This window comes from Apostichopus japonicus, chromosome 16 (genome assembly GCF_037975245.1).
Source record: "Apostichopus japonicus isolate 1M-3 chromosome 16, ASM3797524v1, whole genome shotgun sequence".
NCBI lineage: Eukaryota > Metazoa > Echinodermata > Holothuroidea > Aspidochirotida > Stichopodidae > Apostichopus > Apostichopus japonicus.
Window position 1 is genome coordinate 4507450 of NC_092576.1, and position 15120 is coordinate 4522569.

At 37.3% G+C, this 15120-nt stretch overlaps 2 protein-coding genes across 4 annotated transcripts; both read right to left on the reverse strand.

Moving 5' to 3' along the window:
* Positions 1 to 1567: 1567 nt before the first annotated feature.
* Positions 1568 to 8304, reverse strand: LOC139983119 (GPI mannosyltransferase 2-like). Its single transcript, XM_071996483.1, has 3 exons — positions 7862 to 8304; positions 5625 to 6785; positions 1568 to 5290 (listed from the first exon to the last, which is right to left on the reverse strand). Exons 1-3 carry the CDS (start codon positions 7919 to 7921, stop codon positions 5048 to 5050), a joined length of 1464 nt encoding a protein of 487 aa, XP_071852584.1. The 5' UTR covers positions 7922 to 8304; the 3' UTR covers positions 1568 to 5047.
* A 1308-nt stretch (positions 8305 to 9612) lies between these two features.
* On the reverse strand, positions 9613 to 14831 carry LOC139983122 (protein adenylyltransferase Fic-like). 3 transcript variants are annotated; one of them, XM_071996487.1, is made up of 3 exons: positions 14683 to 14831; positions 13452 to 13728; positions 9613 to 12623 (listed from the first exon to the last, which is right to left on the reverse strand). In XM_071996487.1, the coding sequence occupies exons 2-3, from the start codon at positions 13717 to 13719 to the stop codon at positions 11560 to 11562; spliced, it is 1332 nt and encodes a 443-aa protein (XP_071852588.1). In that variant the 5' UTR covers positions 13720 to 13728; positions 14683 to 14831; the 3' UTR covers positions 9613 to 11559. The 3 variants fall into 3 exon arrangements, with proteins under 3 accessions (XP_071852588.1, XP_071852589.1, XP_071852590.1); XM_071996488.1 differs by having other exon boundaries at positions 13452 to 13731; positions 14683 to 14830; XM_071996489.1 differs by lacking the exon at positions 14683 to 14831 and adding an exon at positions 14353 to 14612.
* Positions 14832 to 15120: the final 289 nt, after the last annotated feature.

The window sequence follows — 15120 nt, forward strand, 5'->3', positions numbered from 1 at the left end:
TAGAACCCCCTTCCGACTGGGATCCAAATGAAGCATTTGACACTTTAATGACCAATATACACTTGATAGTGATGAATTAAAACAGTCATATAACTAGAACTATATACGTTGAATTCTGAAGAACTTAATTTGTTACATGGCTGTTGTGGTGCTAAGATAAAGTGAGCGGCCATGCATGGTTGACGTAGATGTATAAGTTGGTATCATGTTGCTGAAAAGTGTGAGAATACATTTAAATTGGCATAACTTGCTAGTGTTTATTGATTATATTATGATTCACTTGAGGTATAGCTGCCAGGGGATTAACAGTTTCCACGGATTCTATAGAACAGTAGTTCTTTATACCAGTTACACGTCATGAATGTAAGCAGATATAATTACAGTTTCAACTAGAAATAACAGAACAAATGGTCATATGAATATTAACATCACCATATGATAATACACATGTGTTAACAGCACAATAAGCTAGTGCATGCCATTAAATAAAAAGTTTCACTGTGCAGTATAAACAAGTAGCCTATTTGCAAAATTTGATGCAGTATTCTGTTCTATACAAGCATTGTTCATCGTACGTACCTAATTAGCAATGTGACAATACCTGCTTTTAGTACATTCAGTCATCGAGTAATCATTCTTTCACTGAGTAACTTTCACTGAGTATATATCAACATGATTGGAAAGATATGTTATCTACAAAACTCAGACATAAATCACTAGAACATCGATTGGTATGATTGTGTATGGTTCTGAATGCTATTTTACTTCCTTTTTAGGAAAGTGTGGATATGATTGGACTCCTTCCAGAGCCCATAAATGGAAATAGGTACATCATAACCCTATGTGACTATTTTTTCAAAATGGCCAGAGGCTGCTGTAAGAGACAAAACAGCAAAAACTGTTGCAAACTTTCTGTTTGAAACAATGGCCAGGTAATATCCGTTTACTTTTGTTTTTCTTTACATAGCGTATTTTTTAAATTAGTACATAGACCTGCATTTGCACTGTTCAACCTGTGACCCAGAAAGCGGCCAAATGGTTACAGGTATTTCTTAAACTCATCTTTAGAGTTGTTTGTAAGTTTATGCCAATTAAATGTAAGTGGGATACCAGTCAGTGCGTCCAAGACCAGAAGTTAGGCAGTGCTCTACTTGCACTCTTTTTACACTGCCCAAGGTCCAGTATTATTAATTCAGTGCTGAAATAATCTCCTGATTAAACCATGCAGCCAATCTGAACAGTACTCGTAATCAGTACCTTAACAACTTATTTAGAGTTTTCCATTTATTTAGATTTGGGTGCATGAGAATTGTCATTTCAGACCAAGGACGAGAATTGTTAAACAAGTCCCTGTTTGACATGACAGGGGTGGGCCACAGAGTATCCTACAGCTACCACCCACAGACCAATGGGCTGGATGAAAGATTCAACCAAACTCTGCAAAGATCACTCATCAAAGTTGTCAACAAAAACCAAGATCAATGGCATGAAATGTTATCTTCTTTTCTCATGGGGTACCGTAGAGCAACACAGGGTTCAACAGGTCTTTCTGCTTTTGTTGTGATGCTTGAAAGGTAATCTCTCAATTTGATTGGACCCCTTCAAGAGACCATATATGGAAAAAGGTACATCATGACCCTAAGTGACTATTTTCAAAATGGCCAGAGGATGCTGCTGTAAGAGACAAAACAGCAAAAACTGTTGCAAACTTTCTGTTTGAAACCATGGCCAGGTAATAATTCAAACCTACCATTGCTGGATAGAGATTTACATTTGTTAAGGCCATATACGGAGAAAAAGCAATCAGGGACAAGAGAGTTTGGATAAATCCTGCATAGCTACACCAGTCCTCTATAGGATAAAATCTCATTTGACACATCCCAGGTCCTGGGAAAGACTGCTAAATAGAGGACCATCAACAACTCTAGTCACAATACCTAACAAACAGATTAACTTTGTATATGGTACACTCTTCAGCAAGTACAAAAGATGAACATTCATGAAACTATAAAAGCATGCCAATGAATTTTTTGGTTGCATGGCCTTAATAGTGGAAATAAAATACATATACAAAAATTAATATTCAGTCAACAAAGTGTTTTGAATACTTGATTAATTTATCTTCATATATCCAGAAAGCCATTGTTACTAGGTGGGCATGGAAGACTCAATTGTCCAACCAGAATCTCCTACCGCTGCGATGCACAGCGGGAGAGGGTTTTTCAATTCGTGTCACAGTCGCGGGTCATAATCAAAGGTGTTGTGAAGGAAAATATTGGCAAAGCCCAAGAACGGCCAAAAAAGAAAGAAAAAATCGATAAAAGGCACCAATCAAAAAAGGTAATTACATAATACTATGCTGTGCATTGAAAACTGCACTGTAATGAAATGAATGGCATTATATGCATTGTATTATGATGTTTACGTATATATGCTGGATTTTGTTTTATTCAGAGCTTCAAAGTTGGTTCCATTGTTCTTGTACGGAATGCTAGAAAGGATGCCCGAAGAGGAGGGAAGCTCGATTTGTGTTAAGTTCAGAAGGAATCTCACCTACTGTACTCCTTCCCAAGTCATAGCTATTTTGAAAGCATCTAGCCCACGAAATTAAGTTCAGTACAGAAAGTGCTCTACTCGTTAAGCCATAACTGTTTATTAAAACACTTTCTGTCACAACTCTTTGTATTTTTGTTACTTGATATGTGCTTATCATTATCACATGAATGTTGTGATAAAAGAAATAAATGAAATGAAATACTCAAGAACTAAATTCCCTGTGTGAACTGATAATGAATTTACTATCGTCAATTCATTCCAAAATGATCTACCATAATGTCCTTTAATGAACTAAAGGATAGGAAAGATTTATGGTCAGATAAAAGTGAACAGGCGCTAAAAAGGTGAAAGGTTTTCTCAGCTCCTCATAAGTTTTAGTGCACTATGACCCCAACTAATAACCGGTATCAGCTGTCGATGCTTCTCGTACTGGCATTGGAGCAGCGATATCGCACAAACATTGATTGCCCTGAGAGACCCATTGCATATATGCATCTACGTCATTATTGAGTGCAGAGAAGAATTACACTCAGATAGAAAGCACTTTCTGCTTTCGGAAAATAGCATTTTGTCATTTTTTGTTTGCAATTTTCTGTAGAATGAAACTCATTTCTCCGTAAAGCTTTCTATTGTTGACTGTCATCTAAAACCAAGTGCAAAACAGATAACAGAGGCAGTGCAACCAATAGGCATGTCACTTTTCCCGTTGACAGGATCGAATTTTGGTGTCCCTGTTATGTTGGCTTTTACATCATATTGATTTGCATTACTAGTAACTTGTAGGTGCATGTTCTCTTTTTTCTTCTTCACTGTTATTTTTAAAACCCACATACCTGTTATTACTCTATCAAAAAGTAAAATTTCATCTTAATGGAAGGAAATTGAAATTTTGGATCGTCGTCTCACTATTGGAACCCAGGTTTATAGAAATACCCACCTCCATAACATCTCTCATATCAGTTGAATATTACACCCTGTATACTGTATGAAATCCAAAAACTCTTCCAATGATTTATGCAGGGATGTTTTGCAGAGATTCACTTTGAATCTCTTTTAAATTTTTCTCCCACATCACTGTGTTTTTAACCAACCAGCTAGATACTCACCTCAAATGACTTGATCATCTCTGCTAACATGGTCTTAATGTTCAACCATCAAACTACCATTTACTATATACAATAGTTATCAATGTAATCTGCCAGTACACATAAACATTATCGACAGCTTAACTCATTACTTCTGTCCCCCAGGCAAGTAGCACACTCTCCTTTTTCCCAATTGTCTGAAATACCACGTTCATTTTACGTGAGGGTTTGTACACCTTAAGTTGAGCTGAGACATCACTAATTACAGTTAATTACAGTAATTATAGTATATTCATGACTTTGTGTACATACACTATTTCATACCTTGAGCATTTCAAGTCATGTATTTTTGCAACCCTGCTGGACATACGTACATCTCACCGTTCATTGAAATTCCTCATCTATCTTAAAGATACCAAATTCATATATGCAGATGATAAGAACATTGGTAAATAAAAGCAACAAGTGTGGTAAGTTATATTCAAAGAACCACTGTAGCTATGACTTTAACTTGTATGAAATACAAAGAATGACTGGAAACTTACTGTAAGATTAACCATGAGATCACCTTGTGTTTGCTATGCAAAGCAGTTCCGCATTTTGTTCCCTTCAAATAGATTGTTGAAAAGAGAAGTCCAACTCATTTCATCGTTTCTCAAGCAAAGATTGCAGTTGTAACAACATGTGCTGTCGATTTAGTTTGATTATACTCAAGAAGTAAGAGCAGCATGATTAGATTCCAAGCTATAATTACAAGAATGATGGTGTAGCTGGTTGTGATTAACTTGTAGAGCACTAGTGCACAAAAGCCAAGTCACCTTCAATCATGCAAAATATTCATGTGGTTGAATTTTCGTTGGTCCTCAAAAAGTCTCACGTCCCCCTGCCCCACTATCCCACCTTCAACAAACATTCAATCAGCTGGAAGTTATACAACTTTACAGTAATTACTTGAACAAAATAGCAGCCAGGAAGGACAGGTCACTTTAAATATACTGCCCTCTACTTTGAACCTAAATTCACTTTAATCATATGGTAAACCCTAGTTTACCACATATGCATGGGTGTTGCCTACGTGTCATTGTGAATCCTCTATCTGTTATATACACTTATTACATCGATATGAATATGCATAGTTCTCACAGTCACAATGTACTGAATATTCAAAGAACAAACCACTACAGTACTGTACATGCATTGGAATGAATGGACTCATTTCAACGCTGGTCACATCAACTCTCAGATTGTCTATCAAAGTTCAAGTCTTCGATACGCAAACATACACTGCAATTCTGCAAGCCTCTATTTGTTTGCACACTTCTATATGTATACTCACTCTCCACTTCACACAAAGAATATGAGACTGTCATTGGTCAAAGGCTACAGATGATGCAGTACTTACAGTCTCAGGTCCATGGTAAAAAATTGCAATGGATAATCAAACCACTCACAAAGTAAATAGAAAAGTACATCAAAATGAAGACCGACCAAGGACCATTTCGAAACCAACTGCAGATTTTTCTCATAATGCCAATCACACTCTGAGGGCCTTGGGTATTGAAAAAGTTTCCATCTGGACCTTTGGTTACAAGATGGGCCGCAAATACAAGAAGAACTGGGCACGATGAGAACAGGAAACGTGTGAGCACCTTCAGAGGAGGAAGCAAAGTTGAAAAGATTTTAATCTTAAATGAAGAGGTAACAGAGCAGAGAAACATGAGAATCACTTTACTTTGCCCCCAAAAAATAATTCATGGTACAGAGACTGCTAGAGTTTTCAAGACTATTAAGTAATTCAATTAATCAAACATACATATAAGTCAGTAGTGACCTGTACACTGCTAGTGTCTCCTTTCATACTGCTTGCTAAAGTGATTCGAGCACACTTGTGAAAATATCCATCATCAGTATATTATTCCCTGTAACTATTGCAAAGTCACAGTTTAACATTCAAACTATTTCTTCAATTCTGTACAAACTTACCTCAATATGCATGAAGAAGATGCCAAACAACAGCAAGAAAGACAGATGAGCAAGATGTAAAAAGTTCTCTTCGTTAAAAAATCCCTGACTCTTGGCATATTTGTCCCAAGTTTTCCGGGGAGGTAATAAACCCACCCATCGTACATACTCCCAGTTCTGTTTGCAGTACGTTGTTATCGCTCTTACTGACAGGACGATTATTGGAAGTGCTAGGAAAAAATTTGGAATCTTTCGAAGTTGAAAGTAATTGAAGAAACCAACTTCCCAAACTTCAGCTTGTATGTTAGAGTAAGGAAGTGGGAGTGACTTTTGACACCAGGCAGGCGGTGTGGAAGACGGAATGTAATTAACTTGGCTGTTCACTGGAAGAATGTACTCAAAAATTGTTGCTGGAAATATAAACCTCTGAGAATGACAGACTTGGCTATAGGAGTACATTTGAAAGAGCAGAAATGGACCAAAGTTTAGGGCTGCCAGGCCAGTCAGGAAGATTGCAATCTCTAGTGAAAGCAAGGCAATGTATAGACAAACATTGGTCTTTCCTGCGCTCACTGCTATAAGAGTATCCCGAGTGAGCTGTTGGATCCAATGATAGATTAAGAAACCAAACGAGACGATCCCATTGGACCTAGTAGCCGAAGATAATCCGAACAGAACCGCACCAGTTATCAACCGTTTGTCTTGATACGCTAGCATGCCGAGAAAGGTTAGGAAGCTAAACAGGCTCTCTGAGTAAGTTGCAGACATGAAAACGCTGGCTGGGTTGAAGCAGAACAAAACAGCAGCGGCTGTAGCCATGTTGGCATCCTTTAAGAGACGTTCTGCAAGCTTCTGAAGGAGACTTGCAGATAAAACAAAAAGGAACGTGTTTGTGACAAATGACGAGATCATTAAACATGACCGGAATGATATCACCGTACTAAAGGGGAAGTGAATCACCAAGGCAACAGTCCTAACGATTGCTGGAAACAATGGAAAGAAAACAAACATCTGGGGTTGGGTGTAGCCATCTTCTGATATTGTGAGGAAGTAAGAGCCATCCCACTTACTGAAGCCTTCAAAGAGATGATGAATCACTCTGTCTCCTTCGGTCGGATTCTTAAGAGGCTTCAGTCGAAAAGCTGCAGCATTATGGTCTGTGATCAGCCCATTGAAGATAACCTGTAATGTAAAGGGAAACAATGTATCTCAATGGTGTACAACATTACTATCCAAGCAGGGAATATCTTATCCAGTATCGTAGTATAATATGTTTGCAAAATGGTAGTTAACATTGCATCTATAAAACTGACATTATAAGTGCAAAAGATGTATAGTATTAGTATTGCCATACAAAATGCTCTGCAAAGTGGTAGTTAACATCACATCTATACAACTAACATTAAACACTGCAAATGATAGCACTTTTTGTACAGTATAATATGTACAGAAGAGGAATGGTATTACTATTGGTAAATTTGCTATTTATACGAGACAAAACTCAGAGCCACCAAAACTGATATTTAACAAAGTTTGAACACAAATTCTTTTCCTGGAGAAGACCTGTAACTCTGTCTTCCATTTTTATTTTGACTTTCAACATGTTACTAACAACAAAGATGTTGTAGGCCTACATAGCATCAAGGCTTTTCAACACTTTGTATAATGGGAGCTAATCTTGAATAGGAATTTATCAGGAGGGACATTCTATTTCATCCTCAATTAATCATTGTTCAACATACTCCTGATCTCGTGTTCCTCTCCATGGCAGGGGTTGAAACATTTCCCTAATATTGGATGATCCCATTTAGACCTACTTAAAAATTAGGGTATTATAAAGCAACAAAGTCGTTTGTCCCTTGATAGAACACCTTACCACTATAATTATGTAGAAATACCTTATAGCCTAAGGCCTAACATTAATTTTAATTCATTAAAAATAAGGGGTGTGAATAGTACTATAGTAGTTCTCCAAATCATTTGAGGATGACAAAGAACTTTTGGCCTAGCTCTAAACAATAAATGGAATAATCAAAGAGGTGAAATATAAATTTCGATCCGATATTTCTCTAGTTGATAAGGAGGGCACCGTATTAGCACTAGACTAGACTAGTTTGTTTTATCATCTTATTTTCGATCATGCAGTATTCTTTCGTGTAACTGGTGCCAGTACATTCTGAAATGTATGCCTAGGTCTATGGATGTTGAAAATAAAAACATTTTACTTTCTAGAATATAATTATAATCAACAGGCTTACCTGTATAATCCACGCAAAGGCCCTCGAAATAATTGCTACTTTCACCACGACCGAAACCATTGTAAACTAGCGGTAAATGGGAAAATCGGACAGGTTCACAGTGTTCGACTTGACTAACAACCAAAAGCCATAGAACTCGGCTTCACTGAATGATAAAGGTTGACCCATCATTTACGCATTGTGCAACATAGACATAAGACTGAATTACGTACTACTATGCTAATGTTGTGCTATGAGCTGCAGTATTTAAATTATTTCCCCGTATCTCTCCCATACATAGAAACCTGTAGGCTGTCGCCGATCCTCTAATCTTAAGATATACAGTCCACTATCCCTCTTGTTGTCTCCACAGTCATGAACTACGAAAAGACACTCAGTATCAACTTTTATTGAAGTCAAATGTGCTTATCTGATTCTTACATTGTGCTTTGAAACCTTTACACAGCGTCTAAATGCCCGATCTGTTATCACTACACATGTACCTCAATGGTAGCGTTAACCATGACTACAACCTTCTTCCCGCGCTTTTAATGAAGTTAGTTTAACATTCAACCATACATTCGACCTGAGTAATAAAATGTTCGTTACCAACGCTGCAATAGGGTTGGAGTGTATCAGATAATAGGATTAACAGTAAACAGTCACCACGCAGCGTTGTAGTAGGGCCAGGCTAATAGAAAATTGTTCAGTTCTCGAATAGTACTTGAGTTCCATTTTTGTATTCACTCTTCATTCAGTACTCGGACGCTAAAGTACCCAGTACGTGTACTCGATTTAAAGTACTTGGTACTCGCCAATGATGAGTACTTTATCAAATTTGCTACATTAAAAACTTATATATCATGTTAAATATTCAGCACATACTTCCATTCTATAGCACTATTAATATCGAGTAATGAACCTTTAAGGAATTGAGGTACTTGTGCATAGGCGTAGGAGCCTTGGGGGGGGGGGGGGCTGGTAACGGCTTGCCCGAAAAATATAACCACAATGTTTCGCGAGTTTAACATGTTAATGAGCATATCATGTAGGCATTCCTCGGTTATTACATCACATGCCAATAACATACAATCATTTTCCATGTTGTTACCCTTCCATATTGGTTAGAATTATTGGGGAAGTCGTTACAATAATAATAATATAAGTTTAACCATTGAAAAACACATTGCAAATTATTTTTCTTTCAGTAGGTGCCCGAAAAATTCTCAGCATATTGCCCGAATTTTCACAATTTTTTTTTTGGGGGGGGGAGGGGGGCTGCAGCCCCCGCCTCCTACACCTATGTATTTAGATCAATACACACGTCCCATTAGGTCTCTTCCTGTGGTGCAAAAGGAAAGTCGATAAGAAAAGAGACTTTTTATGGCACTTAAATGATATAGTTTAAACTTAACAATGTGTAACAAATATATCAATGACAAATGTTTTATTTGAATGTTGTTTATGACCTTAAAAGAAATGTTTTGGTTAAACTTAGTAGAATTGATCAAAAATATTTAATACATTAAGCAAAGGCCTGGACTGAGGAGTAAACATTATCATAATCGAAACTATAATTATGTAGTTTCTACTGGCACTGTTTAAGTGTTAGTTTCTTTCTTCTTGGACTGAGACATGTCAAGACTTAAACATCTGGATAAAGTCATCGTCATCTAACAATTCAGGAATACCCATCAACTGTTTCATTAAATTCATTTGTAGCTTTGATAGCGATTTGAACACACAAAGCAAAAAAGCACAACAATTCAATGTTAAAATACATGGTTTATTTAAATAGCTTTATTCATGATAAATATAACTTAACAGAAATTGCACAGAATAGTAACATAGTAATTAAAACAAATTTGCTGACGGACTGAAAAACTACAGTGTATTGATTAATGAGGATTTTTAGAGACAACCTGAGCCACCTCAGAATTGAGTTATTCTGAGTAGCTGCCTAACAAAATATTTTTTTATTCAGCATTTAAAAATAGCTGTTACAAGTCAGTATATGTCTTTCTTTCCAAATAGATACTGTATTCTAACCAAGTGCAACAGGCATATGCTTCCAGCCTCAATTTTCTACATTTGCATATTTTACAGTCAACTGGCCCCACCTTTTACTTTCCCAACAATAATACTCTGAAAATGAAAACTGATTCCAAGGAACTGAAAACTGGAAGGTTAAATACTATCTTTATTAAGTACAAATATATAAATACCTCTATTGTTAGTTGCACCATCTCAATTATTATTATTAACATCATTATTTCATTTCTTTGTTGGAAGAATTATCGGCTTGCCATTTATATACGACGCATCATTATGAAATAGTTGTGGGAAAATGGCTCAAAATAGAATTAACATAAATCACAGTTTATAGTTAGACACAATTTTCAGCTTGTCGCCTTTGTTAGCTAAACTTAGACACACAGTAGTAACAAAGAAACAAGAATAGAATTGATTGGCACTGGCATATTGGGAGTTCTACCATATTTATATAGAGGTATGGAGGAAAGCTGCAAATGTAGAAATAACTTACGCCCAAGCGTTCAACTAATTTATTATTACTGTCACAGGAATATGTATGTTGGATGTAGACGCATTGGTGTCATTTAGTGATTATTAAGTTTATGTTTAACTGTACTTTGGGAGATGTTTGTATCATTTGCAGATGGAACATATTGAACGGTACAATTCTTACGGGTGGTGGTCAAAAAATTAAAGTTATGAAACAAATAATAAAAAAATTAAAAAATGCCAAAAGCAAAAGTACTAGCAGATGAAAAGATCCATAAGTGGTCTGAGACTTGAGAGGTACGATCTGTCGTAACACAGAAGGAACATAAATGAGAGGAACTCTCGATTACTTTGGTAAACTATTCACAACATTCATACTGTATAAGTCTTGTATTTCCAGCCCTAAAGAAAAATAAACAGATGTAGCTTTTGATAAAAGTATTGATACTACTTTAATATTCTGTGTCAGCCCTGTTCTGTGTATCCTGGACAGATTGTTGAGACATGCTGTACTGCACTAAGGGAGGGAGGGGGATCAAATTTCCCATTGTAGATGCTTAAAGTTACATGAACATAAAGTAAATGAATAACAGTGCTGTGTATAAATGAAAACATATCTTAACAATAACTAATAATTAGCTGCCTACGAAGCTGGTCCAAGCTTCCACAAGTACAATTTAAGAGTAGTACATTATATATCTTAAAATTAGTAAGGCAAGATAATACTCTCAAACCCTCAATCATTTTAATAGTAATTTTGAGCTGTTAGCAGATTGTTGTGACCTCATTCCTTATGTACACACCTCTTGTTACCTGGTGAGCATCTGGTATAACGCATGCCCCATTCATGTACCCATCCGCCTCTCACACAAACATCTAATTACCCAACCCTAATACCATCATGTCCAGTAACATACTATGTAAACCATCATGATCTCTTCTTAAGTCAAGAATTAAGGCAACGTTTTGAAACTGATGCTGCCGTCTTCAAATCTATTGCCACGTCCCCAAAGATGACTGATCCTAACACAGAGATAGGGAGAAGGTGACCCTATCCCTGGTCCCCTCATCCCCCATCTATAACTGTCACATCTTTCTTGTCCTTAGAAGGTGACCCTATCCCTGGCCCCCTCAACCCCCATCTATAACTGTCACATCTTTCTTGTCCTTGGAAGGTGACCCTATCCCTGGTCCCCTCAACCCCCATCTATAACTGTCACATCTTTCTTGTCCTTTACCTCTGCAATAGAATGGTCCCTGTCTTCATCCAGATAGATGTAAGCGTGCAGCATTGCATCCAAATTCTGACTGATGAAACGTATAAAAGGCCTGATGTCACCCATATTACCCTTCTTGATGACTTCATAGTACGTGTGCCTCTCAGATAACTTGAGAATGACCGGTGGGTAACCTGACCTCATGAGGATCAAGTTCATCAGGAGACGAGCTGTCCTCCCGTTACCATCTGCGAACGGATGGATATAGACAAACTTGTAATGTGCTAGAGCAGCAAACTCTACTGGATGGAGGAGAAGAGCCTCTTCACTGTTCAACCACTCCACAAACTCATCCATGAGTTCCTCCACTTCGGTGGACGGGGGAGGTACATGTCCCCCAATGAAGACCTGAGTGGTCCTGACATGGCCTGCGTCGATCGGGTCCACGTAACCCATGACCCTTTGATGGATGGCGAGGATGTCCCTGACCGTAATTGCACCGATCCTCTGCATGAGGGTGTTATTGATAAACTGTAATGCTGCGTCCAATCCCAGAACTTCATTGTGCTCCAGGATGCTCTTACCCCCGATGGCTAACCCCGTCTCCATGATGCTTCTCATCTGCTCAAGGGTGAGGGTGTTGCCTTCGATCGCAGTTGTGTGATAGATCTGAAGATAATAAAACTCCTGTCTGGCACGCTCAAAGACACGGCTGCTCTCGGATATCTCAAAGAATTGGGCAAGCTTCCTGTCGATCTTGTCAAACATTTCTTTGTCGATCTCAGCGACTTTGTTTGAAGTTCTTCTGAGGTTGCTCAGAGCTCTAGGATGCGAGTCATTCAATAAGACTGCGCAGGTGTAAAGATGATCTGCTTTCACTATGTCGTCCTCCTCTAGAAATTCACCATACTCGTTTAAGACATCCGAGTGACTGGGATCCAACGCTAAGGCATGTTGAAATAACTTCAATGCTTTCTCCTTTTTACCTCTCTCCTTTGCATCTATGGCCTGATGAAGAGCAGCAAGGGTTTCACCTTTTAGCACTGTGAAAGGGATATAGAAAACATCTCAGGCAACATTATTAATAAACAGTTTACTTGAAGGGTTAATGAAAGGATACAAAGTTACCACAAACCTGTTTACTATTGTAGTTCATTAATGCCCTTGAAGAGAAAAGCAAGAAAGGATTTTTCAATACATGGGATCTTTAATGTTGTTATGCCTCTACACTGATGTAGTTTTCCTCACAAACAACATCAAGATACAACAAACCACGCCCACTTCAACAAGGTCCCGTCATGATACTTCCTAACAACCATCCAACCGTCCACACTTGCATACACAGAACAACTGAGGTCAATTATTAGTATCAATAAGACAAATGTTTGAAGACTGTTGTTGTTTCTTAATTACTTATTATAACTTAATTACTTTAATAACTAATGGAAGAAAGTAAGAAACGCTTCAATTAGATTTACAACACCAGCAAGTAAAAGAGTAACACTTTTACTTTGATACCAACAAAATCTTTAGTGATTTCATTACAACATTTCTTGGTTACATTTATAAATTGTCTTGTCTAGCATTTGTGAATCATCAGTTAAAATATTGTGATGGTTATGGACTTTGTTCCAGAAGACCAGTTTGGCAAACAATTTAGGAGTAAAAACTGAAATCAATTAAATGCTGCCAATAAATTGTAAAATAACAAAACAACACTAACAGCAATTGTCCTTGGAGGATCTTGGAAAGAAAATTTCCTAAATGCATGATAAAGTTACAAAACTTTTTCTACACTGTGTGATCAGAATTTATTCCTTAAACTTAATAGCTCCAACCTTGCATAGTAATATACAAAACAGGCTACAAACCTTTTGGTTCGGAAGTCAACTTTGGACCAGTAAGAGCCCATTCCATCAATGGATTACTAACTGGAATCATTGCACTAGACCCAATACCTGGCACCAGGAGGGCCCGCTCTACCACATGCTTCCTCAGTCGGGACCATCCTCCAGGAAACGAGAGAAGATAATTAGTGTTGAATGCTGAGAGAAGAACAGCTGTCATGATTCCACCAAAGAGGAAACAGACCAAGGAAGACCTGTTGACAGTTATATGAATCTCTGATGTCCTACACATCCTGAAATTCTGCTGGTGATAAATGGAACAGTAAATTACATCAATTTTTTAGTGAATGGAGGTAGAAAGCTAAGGCTAGTTTGAGGCCTAGACCAATATATTGCTACTGTACTGGTCATCATATGTGTACATATGATGACTGGTAAAGCTGCTTTACAGCTGTGAAGCATATCTAGACATTACTACATTGCCTTTAAAATTATCATCCTGAGGATATTGGTGGTTTTAAAATACCAAATTGAGACAACTTTCATACAATTAAAAGAAATTGCAGGGACAGTATGAACAGCATGGATATGGTTTTTATTAAGTAAAGACTGTCTTAACTGTTCACAAAACATGTCCCTAAGAAGGGTTTACCAGATTAACTTCCCAGCTGATGATTGTATTTCCTATTGGTGGGTCTGTGTTAGGTTACAGCCACAGGTTAGCATATATGGAAAGCACTCACATTTGAGTCTCTGGGATTCTTAGAAACCTCTCCTAACCTGAAAGTTCAATACAAACACACCATTGTACTACTAGTACTACTAGTCTGTACTAGGCTATGTAGATCAATCTAAAATTGCTGGTGACTTTTCCCCTTACACAGTTAGTAAACTAATACTAGTAATAGACCTAAGCTGAACCTACCTATAAAATGGGCTTGATCTGATTTAGGATAGGCCTCCTGATAAACAATGTGTCATCCATGATCAATCTAAAATTGCTAGTGATTTCACTTTTCCCCTTACACAGTTAGTAAACTAATAGACCTAAGCTGAATAGTGAACACCTATTGCTGTATTTTAGGAACATGTTACATTGAAAAGCGTTCAATGATAATACATAATACCAATTCCGCGACACACCTCCAAACAACACGTCACTCTAATTTATCTAAATTACAAGTGTCACCGAAAGTGACACTTCCAAACATCTGTGCCTATATGGAGTGAACCAGAACTGAAGAAAATCAATTACCTTTCCAGTTAACTCGTTTCATCACACAATCACTTATTTGATCGTAATACTGGCGATGACAAATTTCTGTACCTTCCGCCTTGAAGTGACTTTATAATACGCCTACGAACACCGGTAACTTTGATTTGATGTTACGAAACCAAGTTTATAATAATATCATAAAATAAATATATCATACATAACAGAAAAAAAACGTATTTTAAAAAATCTGTCATTCATGTTTCACCCAATGTATGGTCATTTCATTTTTCTGTTCATATTTTAGTCGATATAAAAGTAGTCTTAAAACACTGGGAAATGCAATTTTTACTAGTTAATACCTAAATGTGGGGTAATTACTTCCGTTTATTTCGCAATGCGTGACAGTGATGATGCAATAACATTTGTAAGAGCAGGGAGTTGCTATGAAACGACTTCCTGATGAGAGAGGCATAAGCA